We start from the raw sequence: 15890 nt of genomic DNA, 5'->3' as shown, positions 1-15890 counted from the left end.
CAAGAGATATATGTAAAACAAAGAAATTCCAAATCTAATTCTGTCAATCCAAATATAAAATTCTTTAGGACTATGGACTCCACAAAACTTGAGAACAAAGATTAATCCCACACACTTACTTGAGATCTTCCTGGCCATACAGCAGATTTAAGGCCACACAGTTCTACATCAGAGAGTGTAAATGGAGCAGCAACTTTAAGTCCTTCATAACTTGAACTTGGAGTACTAGCAGATCTTATGTTTGTGCTGCTTTCTGTTTTTTCAAAAAGAGTAATCAGATAATGAGGATTAAAAGAGAGAGGAATTTTCACAACAATGGAAATTGTGGACGTAGACAGATACTGACTCCTTGAAAGTTCTGGCACCTACACAAACATTACATATGTAAGTAGGAGAGATGGCAAGAAAGCATTATTGGATTATGTGTTAATTGATAGGTGCATGAAAGAGAGACTTTTGGATGTTAATGTGTTGAGAGGTGCAACTGAAGGGATGTCTGATCATTATCTTGTGAAGGCGAAGGTGAAGATTTGAAGAGTTCTCAGAAAAGAAGAGAGAATGTTGGGGTGAAGAGAGTGGTGAGAGTAAGTGAGCTTGGGAAGGAAACTTGTGTGAGGAAGTACCAAGAGAAACTGACTGCAGAATGGAGAAAGGTGAGAGCGAAGGACATAAGGGGAGTGCGTGAGGAATGGGATGTATTAAGGGAAGCAGTGATGGCTTGAGCAAAAGATGCTTGTGGCATGAGAAGCGTGGGAGGTGGGCAGATTAGAAAGGGTAGAGTTGTGGGATGAAGACGTTAGATTATTAGTGAAAGAGAAGAGAGAGGCATTTGGACGATGTCTGCAGGGAAAGAAAGCAAATGACTGGGAGATGTATAAAAGAAAGAGGCAGAAGGTCAAGAGAAAGGTGCAAGAGGTGAGAAAGATGGCAAATGAGAGTTGGGGTGAGAGAGTATCATTAAATTTTAGGGAGAATAAGAAGATGTTTTGGATGGAGGTAAATATAGTGCGTAAGACAAGAGAACAAATGGGAACATTGGTGAAGGGGGCCAATAGGGAGGTAATAACAAATAGTGGTGATGTGAGAAAATGGAGTGAGTATTCTAAAGGTTTGTTGAATGTCCTAGATGATAGAGTGGCAGTTATAGGGTGTTTGGGTCAAGGTGGTGTGTGAAGTGAGAGGGTTAGGGAGAATGATTTGGTAAACAGAGGGGAGATAGTGAAAGCTTTGCGGAAGATGAAAGCCGGCAAGGTGGCGGGTTTGGATGGTGCTGCAGTGGAATTTATTAAAAAAAGGGGGTGACTGTGTTGTTGACTGGTTGGTAAGGATATTTAATGTATGTATGGCTCATGGTGAAGTGCCTGAGGATTGGTGGAATGCTTGCATAGTGCCATTACACAAAGGCAAAGGGGATAAAGGTGAGTGTTCAAATTACAGAGGCGTAAGTTTGTTGAGTATTCCTTGGAAATTATATGGGAGGGTATTGATTGAGAGAGTGAAGGCATGTACAGAGCATCAGATTGGGGAAGAGCAGTGTGGTTTCAGAAGAGGTAGAGGATGTGTGGATCAGGTGTTTGCTTTGAAGAATGTATGTGAGAAATACTTGAAAAAAAAACAAATGGATTTGAATGTAGCATTTATGGATCTGAAGAAGGCATATGATAAGAGTTGATAGAGATGCTCTGTGGAAAGTATTAAGAATATATGGTGTGGGAGGCAAGTTGCTAGAAGCAGTGAAAAGTTTTTATCGAGGATGTAAGGCATGTGTACGAGTTGGAAGAGAGGAAAGTGATTGGTTCTCAGTGAATGGTGATTTGCTGCAGGGATGCATGATGTCTCCTTGGTTGTTTAATTTGTTTATGGATGGGGTTGTTAGGGAGGTGAATGCAAGTTTTGGAGAAAGGGGCAAGTATGCTGTCTGTTGTGGATGAGAGGGCTTGGGAAGTGAGTCAGCTGTTGTTCGCTGATGATACAGCACTGGGGGCTGATTTGGGTGAGAAACTGCAGAAGATGGTGACTGAGTTTGGTAAAGTGTGTGAAAGAAGAAACCTGAGAGTAAATGTGAATAAGAGCAAGGTTATGAGGTACAGTAGGGTTGAGGGACAAGTCAATTGGGAGGTAACTTTGAATGGAGAAAAACTGGGGGAAGTGAAATGTTTTAGATATCTGGGAGTGGATTTGGCTGCAGATGGAACCATGGAAGCGGAAGTGAGTCACAGTGTGGGAGAGGGGGCAAAAGTTCTGGGAGTGTTGAAAAATGTGTGGAAGGTGGGAGCATCATCTCGGAAAATAAAAATGGGTATGTTTGAAGGAATAGTGGTTCCAACAATGTTATGGTTGCAAGGTGTGGGCTATAGATAGGGTTGTGCAAAGAAGGGTGGATGTGTTCAAATTGAGATGTTTGAAGACAATATGTGGTGTGAGGTGGTTTGATTAAGTAATGAAAGGGCAAGAGAGATGTGGTAATAAAAAGTGTGGTTGAGGGAGCAGTAAGGGTGTACTGAAATGGTTTGGCCACATGGAGAGAATGAGTGAGGAAAGATTGACAAAGAGGATATATGTGTCAGAGGTGAAGGGAATGAGGAGAAATGGGAGACCAAATTGGAGGTGAAAGGATGGAGTGAAAAAGATTTTGAGCGATTGGGGCCTGAACATGCGGGAGGGTGAAAGGCGTGCAAGGAATAGAATGAACTGGAACGATGTGGTATACTAGGGTTGATGTGCTGTCAATGGATTGAACCAGGGCATGTGAAGCATCTGGGGTAAACCATGGAAAGTTTTGTGGGGCCTGGATTTGGAAAGGGAGCTGTGGTTTCGGTACATTATACATGACAGCTTGAGACTGAGTGTGAACGAATGGGGCCTTTGTTGTCTTTTCCTAGCACTACCTCCTGCACATCTGGTGGGAGGGGGTTGTCATTTTATGTGTGGCGTGGTGGCGAATAAAGGCAGCAAGTGTAAATTATGTACATGGGTATATATGTGTATGTCTGTGTATGTATATATATATATGTATACGTTTCTCCCCATCTCTGGGGATAGGGGAGAAAGAATACTTCCCACGCATTCCTCACGTATCGTAGATGGCGACTAAAGGGGACGGGAACAAGGGGCTAGAAACCCTCCGCTCCTTGTATTCTAACTTTCTAAAAGGGGAAACAGTAGGAGTCATGTGGGGAGTGCTCATCCTCCTCGAAGGCTCAGATTGGGGTGTCTAAATGTATGTGGATGTAACCAAGATGAGAAAAAAGGAGAGATAGGTAGTATATTTGAGGAAAGGAACTTGGATGTTCTGGCTCTGAGTGAAAGAAGCTCAAGGGTAAAGGGGAGGAATGGTTTGGGAATGTCTTGGGAGTAAAGTCAGGGGTTGGTGAGAGGACAAGAGCAAGGGAAAGAGTAGCAATACTCTTGAAACAGGAGTGGTGGGAATATGTTATAGAGTGTAAGAAAGCAAACTCTAGATTGATATGGGTAAATCTGAAAGTGGATGGAGAGAGATGGGTGGTTATTGGTGCATATGCAACTGGGCATGAGAAGACAAATCATGAGAGGCAAATATTTTGGGAGCAGCTGAGTGAGTGTGTTAGTAGTTTTGATGCACGAGACCAGGTTATAGGGATGGGTGATTTGAATGCAAAGGTGAGTAATGTGGCAGTTGAGGAAATAATTGGTGTACATGGGGTGTTCAGTGTTGTAAATGGAAATGTTGAAGAGCTTGTAGATTTATGTGCTGAAAAAGCACTAGTGATTGGGAATACCTTGTTTAAAAAGAGAAATATACCTAAGTATACATATATAAGTAGGAGAGATGGCCAGAGAGCGTTATTGGATTAGGTGTTAATTGACAGGAATGTGAAAGAGAGGCTTTTGGATGTTAATGTGCTGAGAGGTGCAAATGGAGGGATGTCTGATCATTATCTTGTGGAGGCGAAGGCAAAGATTTGTAGAGGTTCTCAGAAAATAAGAGAGAATGTTGGGGTGAAGAGAGTGGTGAGAGTAAGTGAGCTTGGGAAGGAGACTTGCGTGAGGAAGTACCAGGAGAGACTGAGTACAGAGTGGAAAAAGGTGAGAACAAAGGAGGTAAGGGGAGTGGGGGAGGAGTGGAATGTATTTAGGGAAAGTGATGGCTTGTGCAAAAGATGCTTGTGGCATGAGAAGCATGGGAGGTGGGCAGATTAGAAAGGAGAGTGAGTGGTAGGATGAAGAAGTAAGATTATTAGTGAAAGAAAAGAGAGAGTCATTTGGACGATTTTTGCAGGGAAATAATGCAAATGACTGGGAGATGTATAAAAGAAAGAGGCAGGAGGTCAAGAGAAAGGTGCAAGAGGTGAGAAAGAGTACAAATGAGAGTTGGGGTGAGAGAGTATCATCAAATTTTAGGGAGAATAAAAAGATGTTTTGGAAGGAGGTAAATAAAGTGCATAAGACAAGAGAACAAATGGGAACATCGGTGAAGGGGGCTGATGGGGAGGTAATAACAAGTAGTGGTGATGTGAGAAGGAGATGGAGTATTTTGGAGGTTTGTTGAATGTGTTAGATGATAGAGTGGCAGATATAGGTCGAGATGGTGTGGGAAGTGAAAGGGTCAGGGAGAATGATTTGGTAAACAGAGAGGAGGTAGTAAAGGCTTTACAGAATATGAAAGCTTGCAAGGCAGTGGGTTTGGATGGTATTGCAGTGGAATTTATTAAAAAAGGAGATGACTGTGTTGTTGACTGGTTGGTAAGATTATTCAATGTATGTATGACTCGTGGTGAGGTGCCTGAGGATTGGTGGAATGCTTGCATAGTGCCATTGTACAAAGGCAAAGGGGATAAAAGTGAGTGCTCAAATTACAGAGGTATAAGACTGTTGAGTATGCCTTGGAAATTATATGGGAGGATATTGATCGAGAGGGTGAAGGCATGTACGGAGCATCAGATTGGGGAAGAGCAGTGTGGCTTCAGAAGTGGTAGAGGATGTGTGACTCAGGTGTTTGCTTTGAAGAATATATGTAAGAAATACTTAGAAAAAAAAATGGATTTGTATGTAACATTTATGGATCTGGAGAAGGCATATGACAGAGTTGATAGAGAAGCTCTGTGGAAGGTATTAATAATATATGGTGTGGGAGGCAAGTTGTCAAAAGCGGTGAAAAGTTTTTATCGAGGATGTAAGGCATGTGTAAGAGTAGGAAGAGAGGAAAGTGATTGGTTCTCTGTGAATGTCGGTTTGTGGTAGGGGCGCATGATGTCTCCATGGTTTTTAATTTGTTTATGGATGGGGTTGTTAGGGAGGTGAATGCAAGAGTTTTGGAGCGAGGGGGAAGTATGCAGTCTGTTGTGGATGAGAGTCACTTGTTCGCTGATGATACAGCGCTGATGGCTAATTTGGGTGAGAAACTGTAGAAGCTGGTGACTAAGTTTGGTAAAGTGTGTGAAAGAAGAAAGCTGAGAGTAAATGTGAATGAGAGCAAGGTTTTGAGGTACAGTATGGTTGAGGGACAAGTCACTTGGGAGGTAAGTTTGAATGGAGCAAAACTGGAGGAAGTGGTGTTTTTGATAGCTGGGAGTGGATTTGGCAGCGGATGGAACCATGAAAGCTGAAGTGAGTCATAGGGTGGAGGAGGGGGCAAAAGTTCTGGGAGCACTGAAAAATGTGTGGAAGGCAAGAACATCATCTCGGAAAGCAAAAATGGGTATGTCTGAAGGAATAGTGGTTCTGACAATGTTATATGGTTGTGAAACTTGGGCTATAGATAGAGTTGTGTGGAAGAGGGTGGATGTGTTGGAAATGAGATGTTTGAGGACAATATGCGGTGTGAGGTGGTTTGATCGAGTAAGTAATGAAAGGGTAAGAGAGATGTGTGGTAATAAAAAGAGTTTGGTTGAGAGAGCAGAAGAGGGTGTTTTGAAATGGTCTAGTCACATGGAGAAAATGAGTGAGGAAAGATTGACAAAGAGGATATACGTGTCAGAGGTGGAGGGAATGAGGAGAAGTGGGAGACCAAATTGGAGGTGGAAAGATGGAGTGAAAAAGATTCTGAGTGATTGGGGCCTGAACATGGAGGAGGGTGAAAGGCGTGCAAGGAATAGAGTGAATTGTAACGATGTGGTATATCAGGGTTGACATGCTGTCAATGGATTGAACCAGGGCATGTGAAGCATCTGGGGTAAACCAGGGAAAGTTTTGTGTGGCCTAGATGTGGAAAGGGAGCTGTAGTTTCGGTGCATTATACATGACAGCTAGAGACTGAGTGTGAATGAATGTGGCCTTTGTTGTCTTTTCCTAGTGCTACCTGACGCACATGCAGGGGGAGGGGGTTGTCATTTCAAGTGTGGCGTTGTATCGACGGGAATGAATAAGGGCAGACAGTATGAATTATGTACATGTGTATATATGTATATGTCTGTGTGTGTATATATATGTATACGTTGAGATGTATAGGTATGTATATGTGCGTGTGTGGACGTGTATGTATATGCATGTGTATGTGGGTGGGTTGGTCCATTCTTTCGTCTGTTTCCCTGCACTACCTCGCTAACGTGGGAGGCAGCGACAAAATATAATAAAATAATTATTATAATGTTGAAATGTATAGGTATATGTGCGTGTGTGGACATGTATGTATATACACGTGGATGTGGGTGGGTTGGGCCATTCTTTCATCAGTTTCCTTGTGCTACCTAGCTGACGCGGGAGACAGCGACAATGTATACTAAAAAATAAATAAATAAAAACAAACAAACATTAGACATTCACCACGACCAAAACTGACTGGGGCTTCCATGGCGCAGTAAATTAGCATTGCTATGAATCATGCAGAGGCCCACCTAGGTTTAAATCCTGGACCAGGAAGATTGCCTATAGCCAACCCAGCAGTTCATGCTCCCCTTGAAACTGGTTCATACCCGTGTATATGACTTAAACTGAATTAGCTTGTTGATTGGTTAGTTAGGATTTTCAAGGTATGTATGATTCATGGTTAGGTGCCTGATTGGCAAAATGTCTGTATAGTGTTACAGTATAAAGGTAAGGGAGACAAAAGCGAATGTTTGAACTACAGAGGTATATGCTTGTTGAATGCACCTGGTAAGTGCCTGATTGGCAAAATGTCTGTATAGTGTTACAGTATAAAGGTAAGGGAGACAAAAGCGAATGTTTGAACTACAGAGGTATATGCTTGTTGAATGCACCTGGTAAGTTGCATGGGTTAGGGGCATTTAAGAGGACAGTGGCATGCAAAGAACATAAGACTGAGGAAACACCATGTGGTTTCAGGCCAGGTTGATTGTTTCTATTCTGACTACCAGAAAACATGTGACACAGTACCACATGGGAGACTAACTGAGAAACTAGAATACCTGGCAGGTATAAAGGGGAGACCCCTCCTATGGGCAGAGGATTATCTTAGTAGGAAGGAACAAAGGAAACATGTCAGAGGAGCCTTCTCCAATGAGTGGAGGTCACCAGTGGAACATTAATACTCTTAATTCATGTGAATAACTTGTCTGAATGTATGGTGGGAGGTGAAAAGCAAGGAGGATGGCATCAGCTTACAAAAGGACATGAACAGACTTTAAAGTTGGTCTGTTAAATGACTGATGAAATTCAAACCAAGCAATGTAAAGTTATATGGATAGGACAAAATGAAAGAAAGCCTTAATGTGTTAGTTATCAAGCAGCAAATGCACTTCAGAAGTCTAAGTGTAATTACCTATTTGTACTGTATAGGGAGGGTTTTTACACTTGTGGCAACCCACCGAATGAACATTCTCAACTATCATTCAACTTCTTATGTTTATGCATGCTTTCTGAATTAACCACATCCTCCTTCATCTCATTCCATTCATTCACAACTCATACTATAAAAGTACTTTACATTTCTTAAGAAAATATTTTCTTAATTTCATGTCTTATCCTTTGGTTGCCCTATCTTTGCATTTTTCAAAGACCTGTTCACTTTGAGTTTGTGGGATGAATGCTAGATATGTACTTACAGGCGAGGCAAGAAGAAAAGACAGCAACTTGAGTGTAATTATCTAGGGCTGAGGATAGTTTTGCACTTGCGGGGCTTCATCTCCTGAATATTCTCCACTGTCATATAACGTCATAAATTTATGTATGCTGTCTGCATTAACTATGTCCTCAGTCATTCTATTCCATTCATCCACCACCCTTAAGTGATAAAAGTACTTCTTTACAATGTTTTTAACAAGTCTCACTTAATTTCATATGTTCACTGGTTGCTCTATCCCTACATCACTCAAAGCCATTTTACACTCTAAAATAAGGGAAGCACAAGCAAAATTCCACCCTGTTTAAGGGCCTTACAAGTCAGTGTTTTCAATAATTAAATACACAATGTCTGCAAAATCATACATTACAAAAGAATATCTGAATTAAATCTATATAGCTAAGAAAAGATAAGGTTAAGAGGTGATCTAATACAATTATTCAAAATGATTACAGGCTTTGGTAATTGTGATGTTAGATTGTTTTGCAACAACAAAAGTGAAGCAGTTGTCTTTTGCATGCTTCACACATACTGAAATCATTAAAATGTAAAAACCAAAAACATCCAAAGTCATAAAGTTTAACTAAACAGGAATCCAAAGAGGGGAGAACAGATGTCCACAAAAAGAAAATAAAAAGCCAAGTTTATTCTGATAGTTACTTTCAAGCAATATGCAGATAGACTATCAAGTTGTACCTCAAAATAAATTCAGTTACTAGGCAATCAATGGTATTTTTTCCTTTACTAAACCCTAAATATCTTCAAGCATGAATTTATGGAGTTACTGACCTGAAAGTAAATTACTGAAAAACAAGCAGATATTCAAGGCTGGTGTGTGTGTGCGCGCGCGTGTGTGTGTGTGTGTGTGTGTGTGTGTAATATCCCTAGGTATAGTAGAGAAATAATAAAGCTCATGTATTCTCTGCATGTCACAGAAAGTGAATAAAATGGGTAGGAGCGCGGACTCAGTCTGGAAATCCTCTCCTCCTGTATTACTTTCTCCCTCCAATTTGGTCTCCTGCTCATACCTCATACCATATGTTGTCCTCAGACATCCAATTTCCAACACATCCATCCTCCTCTGTACAACCCTATCTAAAGCCCATGCCACACAACCATATAGTATTGTTAGAACTAATATTCCTTTTCCTTACCCATTTTCGCTCTCTGAGATAACGTTCTCTCCACACAGTCTTCATCGCTCCCGGAACTTTCACCCTCTCCCCTACCCTATGACTTGCTTCCACTTCCATGGTTCCACTTGCTGCCAAGTCCACTCCCAGATATCTAAAGCAATTCAATTCCTCCAATTTTTCTCCATTCAAACTTACATCCCAACTAACTCATCCCTCAACCCTCCTGAACCTAATAATCTTGCTCTTATTCACATTCACTCTCAACTTTCTCCTCTCACACACTTTTCCAAGCTCAGTCATCAACTTCAGCAGTTTCTCACTAGAATCAGCCACCAGTGCTGTATCACTGGCAAACAACAACTGACTCACTTTCCTGGCCCTTTCATCCCCAGTAGACTGCATACTCTCCCACCTTTCCAAAACTCTTGCATTTACCTCCCTAACCACCCCATCCATAAACAAATCAAACAACCATGGGGACATCATACACCCCTGCTGCAGACCAACCCTCACTGGGAACCAATTGCTCTCCTCTCTTCATACTTGTACACATACCTTACACCCTTAATAAAAACTTCTCACTCCTTCTAGCAGCTTACCTCCCACATCATATACTCTTAACACCTTCCACAAAGCACTCTGCCACATGCCCTCTCCAGATCCATAAATGCCACATACAAATCCATCCGTTTCTCTATATATTTCTCGCACACATTCTTGAAAGCAAACATCTGATCCACACATACTCTATCACTTCTGAAACCACACTGCTCCTCCCCAATCTGATGCTCTGTATATGCCTCTACTGTCTCAATCAAAACCCTCCTATACAACTTTCAGGAATATTTAACAAACTTTTGCCTCTCAAGTTTGAACACTCTCTTTTATTCTCTTTGTCTTTGTGCTATGGCACTATACATGCATGCTGCCAATCCTCAGGCACTTTACTGTGAGCCATACATACAATGAATATCCTTACCAACCAAACAGTAACAGTCACCCTTTCTTAATAAATTCAACCAAAATACCGTCCAAGCCCGGCCACCTTGCCAGATTTCATCTTCCACAAGACTTTCAACACCTCTTCTCTCTTCACCAAAACATTCTCCCTGACTCTCTTACTTCACACATCACCCTGACCAAAACACGCTACATCTGCCACTCTATCATCAAACACATTCAACAAACCTTCAAAATACTCACCCCATCTCTTCACTTCATCACTACTTATTATCACTTCCCCCTTGTCCCCTTCACCAAAGTTCCCATTTGTTCTCTTGTCTTAACGCACATTATTCACCACCTTCCAAAACACCATCTTATTCTCCCTAAAGTACAATGATACTCTCTCACCCTAACTCTCATTTGCCCTCTTTTTCAACTCTTGGCCTCTTGCCATTTTCTCTTCTACATCTCTCAGTCATTTCCACTCCTTCCATGCAACTATCACCCAAATGCCTCTCTTTCCTCCTTCAATAGCAACTTTACTTCTTCATCCCACCACTCACTACCCTTTCTAATCTGCCTACCACCAACTTTTCTCAAGCCACATTCATCTCTTGCACAAGCCATCACTGCTTCCCTAAATACATTCTATTTCTCACCCACTTCCCTCATGTCATTTCCTCTCACGTTTTGCCATTCTTCATTCAATCTCTCCAAGTACCTCCTCAAACAAATTTCATTTCCAAGTTCACTTTTTCTCACCACTCTCCTATCCCCGACATTCTTCTTTTCTGAAAACCTCTACAAATCTTCACATTCCCCTCCACAAGATAGTGATTAGATATCCCACCAGCTGCCCCTCTCAGCACATTAACATCCAAAAGTCTTTCTCTCACATGCCTATCAATTAACATGTAGTCCAATAATGCCCTTTGACTATCTCTCCTACTTGTATATCTATCTCTTTTTAAACCAGGTATTCCCAATCACCAGTCTTTTTTCAGCATACAAATACACATGCTCTTCGCCATTTCCAACCACAAGACTGAATAACCCATGTACACCAATTATACCCTCAACTGCCACATCACTCACCTTTACATTTAAATCGCCCATCACTAATACCTGGTCTTGTGCACCAAAACTGCTGACACACTTACTCAGCTGCTCCCAAAACACTTGCCTCTCAAGATCTTTCTTCTCATGACCAGGTGTATAAGCACCAATAACCACTCCTCTTTCTCCATCCACTTTCAGTTTTACCCACATCAATCTAGAATCTACTTCCTTATACTCTATCACATACACCCAAATCTCCTGCTTTAGGAGTATTACTATGCCTTTCTTAGCTCTTGTCCTTTCACCAACCCCTGACTTTACTCCCAAGACTTTTCCAAACAATTCTTTCTCTTTACCCTTGAGCTTCATTTCACTCCGAGCCAGAACATACAGATTTCCTTCTTCAAATACACTACCTATCTCTCCTTTCTTCTCATCTTGGTTACATCTACGCACATTCAAACAACCCAATCTGAACCTTCGAAGAGGATGAGCACTCCTTGCTAGACTCCTACTGTTTCCTTTTTTAGAAATTGAAAGAAAAGAAGGTCAGGGTTTCCAGCCCCTGCAAGAGGCTGGAAATCCTCATCTCTATTACTTTCCAAAAGAACAAACAAAGAAAGATTATTGGAGAGGATTTTTCTTTTCAAATCTCAGTCATCTGTTCTTGACGCTACCTCCCTCATGAGGGGAGTAGCAAATAATATATAGGCATATCTATCCTAGGGCATGTGTGCGAGTGGGAAGAGAGGAAAGTGATTGCTTCTCAGTGAATGTCGGTTTGCGGCAGGGGTGCGTGATGTCTCCATGGTTGTTTACTTTGTTTATGGATGGGGTGGTTAGGGAGGTGAATGCAAGAGTTTTGGAGAGAGGGGCAAGTATGCAGTCTGTTGTGGATGAGAGAACTTGGGAAGTGAGTCAGTTGTTCGCTGATGATACAGTGCTGGTGGCTGATTCGGGTGAGAAACTGCAGAAGCTGGTGACTGAGCTTGGTAAAGTGTGTGAAAGAAGAAAACTGAGTAAATGTGAATAAGAGCAAAGTTATTAGGTACAGTAGGGTTGAGGGACAAGTCAATTGGGAGGTAAGTTTGAATGGAGAAAAACTGGAGGAAGTGAAGTGTTTTAGATATCTGAGAGTGGATTTGGCAGCGGATGGAACCATGAAAGCTGAAGCGAGTCACAGGGTGGGGGAGGGGGAGAAAGTTCCAGGAGCGTTGAAAAATGTGTGGAGGGTGAGAACATTATCTCGGAAAGCAAAAGTGGGTATGTTTGAAGGAATAGTGGTTCCAACAATGTTATAAGTTTGCAAGGCATGGGCTATAAATAGAGTTGTGCGGAGGAGGGTGGATGTGTTGGAAATGAGATGCTTGAGGACAATATGTGGTGTGAGGTGGTTTGATCGAGTAAGTAATGAAAGGGTAAGAGAGATGTGTGGTAATAAAAAGAGTGTGGTTGAAAGAGCAGAAGAGGGTGTTTTGAAGTGGTTTGGTCACATGGAGAGAATGAGAGAGGAAAGATTGACAAAGAGGATATATGTGTCAGAGGTGGAGGGAACGAGGAGAAGTGGGAGACCAAACTGGAGGTGGAAAGATGGAGTGAAAAAGATTTTGAGCAACTGGGGCCTGAACATGCAGGAGGGTGAAAGGCGTGCAAGGAATAGAGTGAATTGGAACGATGTGGTATACCGGGGTTGACGTTCTGTCAATGGATTGAGCCAGGGCATGTGAAGTGTCTGGGGTAAACCATGGAAAGTTTTGTGGGGCCTGGATGTGGAAAGGGAGCTGTGGTTTTGGTGCATTATACATGACAGCTAGAGACTGTGTGAGAACGAATGTGGCCTTTGTTGTCTTTTCCTAGCGCCATCTCGCGCGCATGCGGGGGGAGGGGGTTGTCATTTCATATGTGGTGGGGTGGCGACAGGAGTGAATGAAGGCAGCGAGTATGAATTATGTACATGTGTATATATGTATTGTTTGTGTATGTATTTACATGTATATGTTGAAATGAAATAGGTATGTATATGTGCGTGTGTGGACGTGTATGTACATATATGTGTTTTGGGGGTGGACTGGGCCATTCTTTAGTCTGTCTATTTGTGTGCAAACCTAGCTGACGCGAGAGACAGCGACAAAGTATAATAAATAAATAAATACTATCCTAGGGATAGGGAGAAAGAATACTTCCCATGTACTCCTTGCACGTGTGAATGTGACAAAAAGGGGAGGAACAGGGGCTGGAAATCCTCCCCCACTTTAATTTTCAAAAGAAAACAAGAAGGGGTCAATGAGGATATTCCCTCTACGGCTCGTCCTGTCTTAACATACCCGCAAATGGAAATGTAAAAAGTGTATGAATTTTTTCTTATCTATATAATTTTAAATCATACTTAATCACTGTTTCCTGCATCACGAGGTAGCAAAAATTTTATATAAGTTTATTATACTTAATCACTGTTTCCTGCATCAGCGAGGTAGCACCAGGAAACAGACAAAGAATGGCCCATTTCCCCTTTCATACACACATATATACACAAAATACCCATACATGCACATATACATACATACACATACACAGACATAAACATATATACACATGTACATATTCATACTTGCTTGCCTTTATCCATTTTGGATGATAACACGCCCACTGGAAACAGCACTTGCTATCCCCTGCTTCAGGAGGTAGTGCCAAGAAAACGAGACAAAAAAGGCCAGATTCATTCAAACTCAGCCTCTAGCTGTCATGTGTAATGCACCAAAACCACAGCTCCCTATCCACATCCAGGCCCCACAGACCTTTCCATGGGTTTTCCCTAGGTGCTTCATTTCATAAACCCCGATTCAGTCCTTTGACAGCACGTCAACTCCAGTAACCCCATTGTTCCTTGCAGCCTCTCACCCTCCTGAATGTTCTGGCCCTGATCACTCAAAATATTTTTCACTCCACCCTTCCACCTCTGATTTGGTCTCCTGCTTCTCCTTGTTCCCTCCACCTTTGACACATATATCCTTTTGTCAAACTTTCCTCACCATTCTCTCCATGTGTCCAAACCATCTCAAAAAACCCTCTTTTGCTCTCAAACCCCACTCTTTTTTTATTTTCAGAAATCTCTCTTACCCTTTCATTACTAACTCAACCAAACCACCTCACTCCACATATTGTTCTCAAACATTCACTTCCAACACTTTCCCCCCTCCTCTGTACAACCCTATCTATAACCCATGCCTCACAACCATATAACATTGTTGGAACTACTCGATGAATACCATTTTTGCTCTTCGAGATAACGTTTCTTCCACACATTCTTCACTGCTCCCAGAATCTTCGCACCCCCCCCAACCTATGACTCACTTCCGCTTCCCGGTTCCATTCACTGTCAAGTCCAACACCCATATATCTAAATCACTTCACTTCCCCCAATTTTTTCTCCATTCAACTTACATCCCAATTAACTTGTCCCTCAATCCTATTGAACCTAATAACCTTGCTCTTATTCACATTTACTCTCAACTTTCTCCTTTCACACACTTTTCCAAAATCAGTCACCAACTTTTGCAGTTTTCCCCCTCGAATCAGGTACTAGAGCGGTATCATTGATGAACAATAACTGGCTCACTTCCAGGCTCTCTCACTACAACATACTGCATACCTGCCCCTTTCTCCCAAAACTCTTGCATCTTACCTCCCTAACCACCCAATCCATAAACAAATCAAACAACCATGGGGACATCATACACCCCTCTGCAGACCAACCCTCACTGGAACCAATTGCTCTCCTCTCTTCATACTTTGTACTCAAACCTTATCACCCTTAATAAAAACCTTCTCACTCCTTCTACAGCTTACCTCCCACACATATACTCTTAGCACTTCCACAAAGCACTCTGCACAGGCCTCTCTCAGAATCCATAAATGCCACATACAAATCCATCCGTTTCTCTATAATATTTCTCGCACAAACATTCTTGAAAGCAAACATCTGATCCACACATAACTCTATCTCTTCTGAAACCAACACTGCTCCACCCCAATCTCTGAAATGACTTTGTTATATGCCTCTACTGTCTCAATCAAAACCCTCCTATCCAACTTTCAGGAATATTTAACAAACTTTTGCCTCTCAAGTTTGAACCACTCTCTTGTTATTCCTCTTTGTCTTTGTCTATGGCACTATCCCTGCATGCTGCCAATCCTCAGAGCACTTTACTGTGAGCCATACATACAATGAATATCCTTACCAACCAAACAGTAACAGTCACCCTTTCTTAATATATTCAACCAAAATATGTCCAAAAGCCCGGCCACCTTCCAGATTTTGTTTTTGCATCTCCACAAAGACTTTCAACACCTCTTCTCTCTTCACCAAAACATTCTCCCTGACTCCTCTTACTCACTAACATACCCTGACCAAAACACTGCTACATCTGCCCACTCTATCATCACAACCCAATCAACAAAACCTGCAAAATACTCACCCCATCGTCTCACTTCATCACTACTTATTATCTCTTCCCCTTTGCCCTTACACCAAATTCCCCATTTGTTCTCTTTCATAAAGCACATTATTCACCACTTCCAAAACACGCATCTTATTCTCCCTAAAGAAATGATACTCTCTCACCCTAACTCTCATTTGCCAGTATTGCGCCGCATTGTATTTTGCCCATTGACCACCTCAGTTATTTCAACTCTTGGCCTCTTGCCATTTTCTCTCTACATCTCTCAGTCATTTCACTCCTTCCATGCAACTAGCA

General features: G+C 41.9%; 1 protein-coding gene across 2 annotated transcripts in view; it reads right to left on the bottom strand.

Moving 5' to 3' along the window:
* The window catches only part of LOC139749112 (folylpolyglutamate synthase, mitochondrial-like), a 116435-nt gene that overhangs the window by 34646 nt on the left and 65899 nt on the right, over window positions 1-15890 (bottom strand). For both annotated transcript variants that reach the window (XM_071662699.1, XM_071662700.1), the window contains exon 7: window positions 120-253. In XM_071662699.1, the coding sequence (XP_071518800.1) occupies window positions 120-253 (134 nt within the window). The remainder of the gene's footprint in view (window positions 1-119; window positions 254-15890) is intronic.

This window comes from Panulirus ornatus, chromosome 6 (assembly GCF_036320965.1).
Source record: "Panulirus ornatus isolate Po-2019 chromosome 6, ASM3632096v1, whole genome shotgun sequence".
Lineage (NCBI taxonomy): Eukaryota > Metazoa > Arthropoda > Malacostraca > Decapoda > Palinuridae > Panulirus > Panulirus ornatus.
Note: the sequence above shows the minus strand (reverse complement) of the source record. Positions and strands in the feature narration are given on the sequence as shown.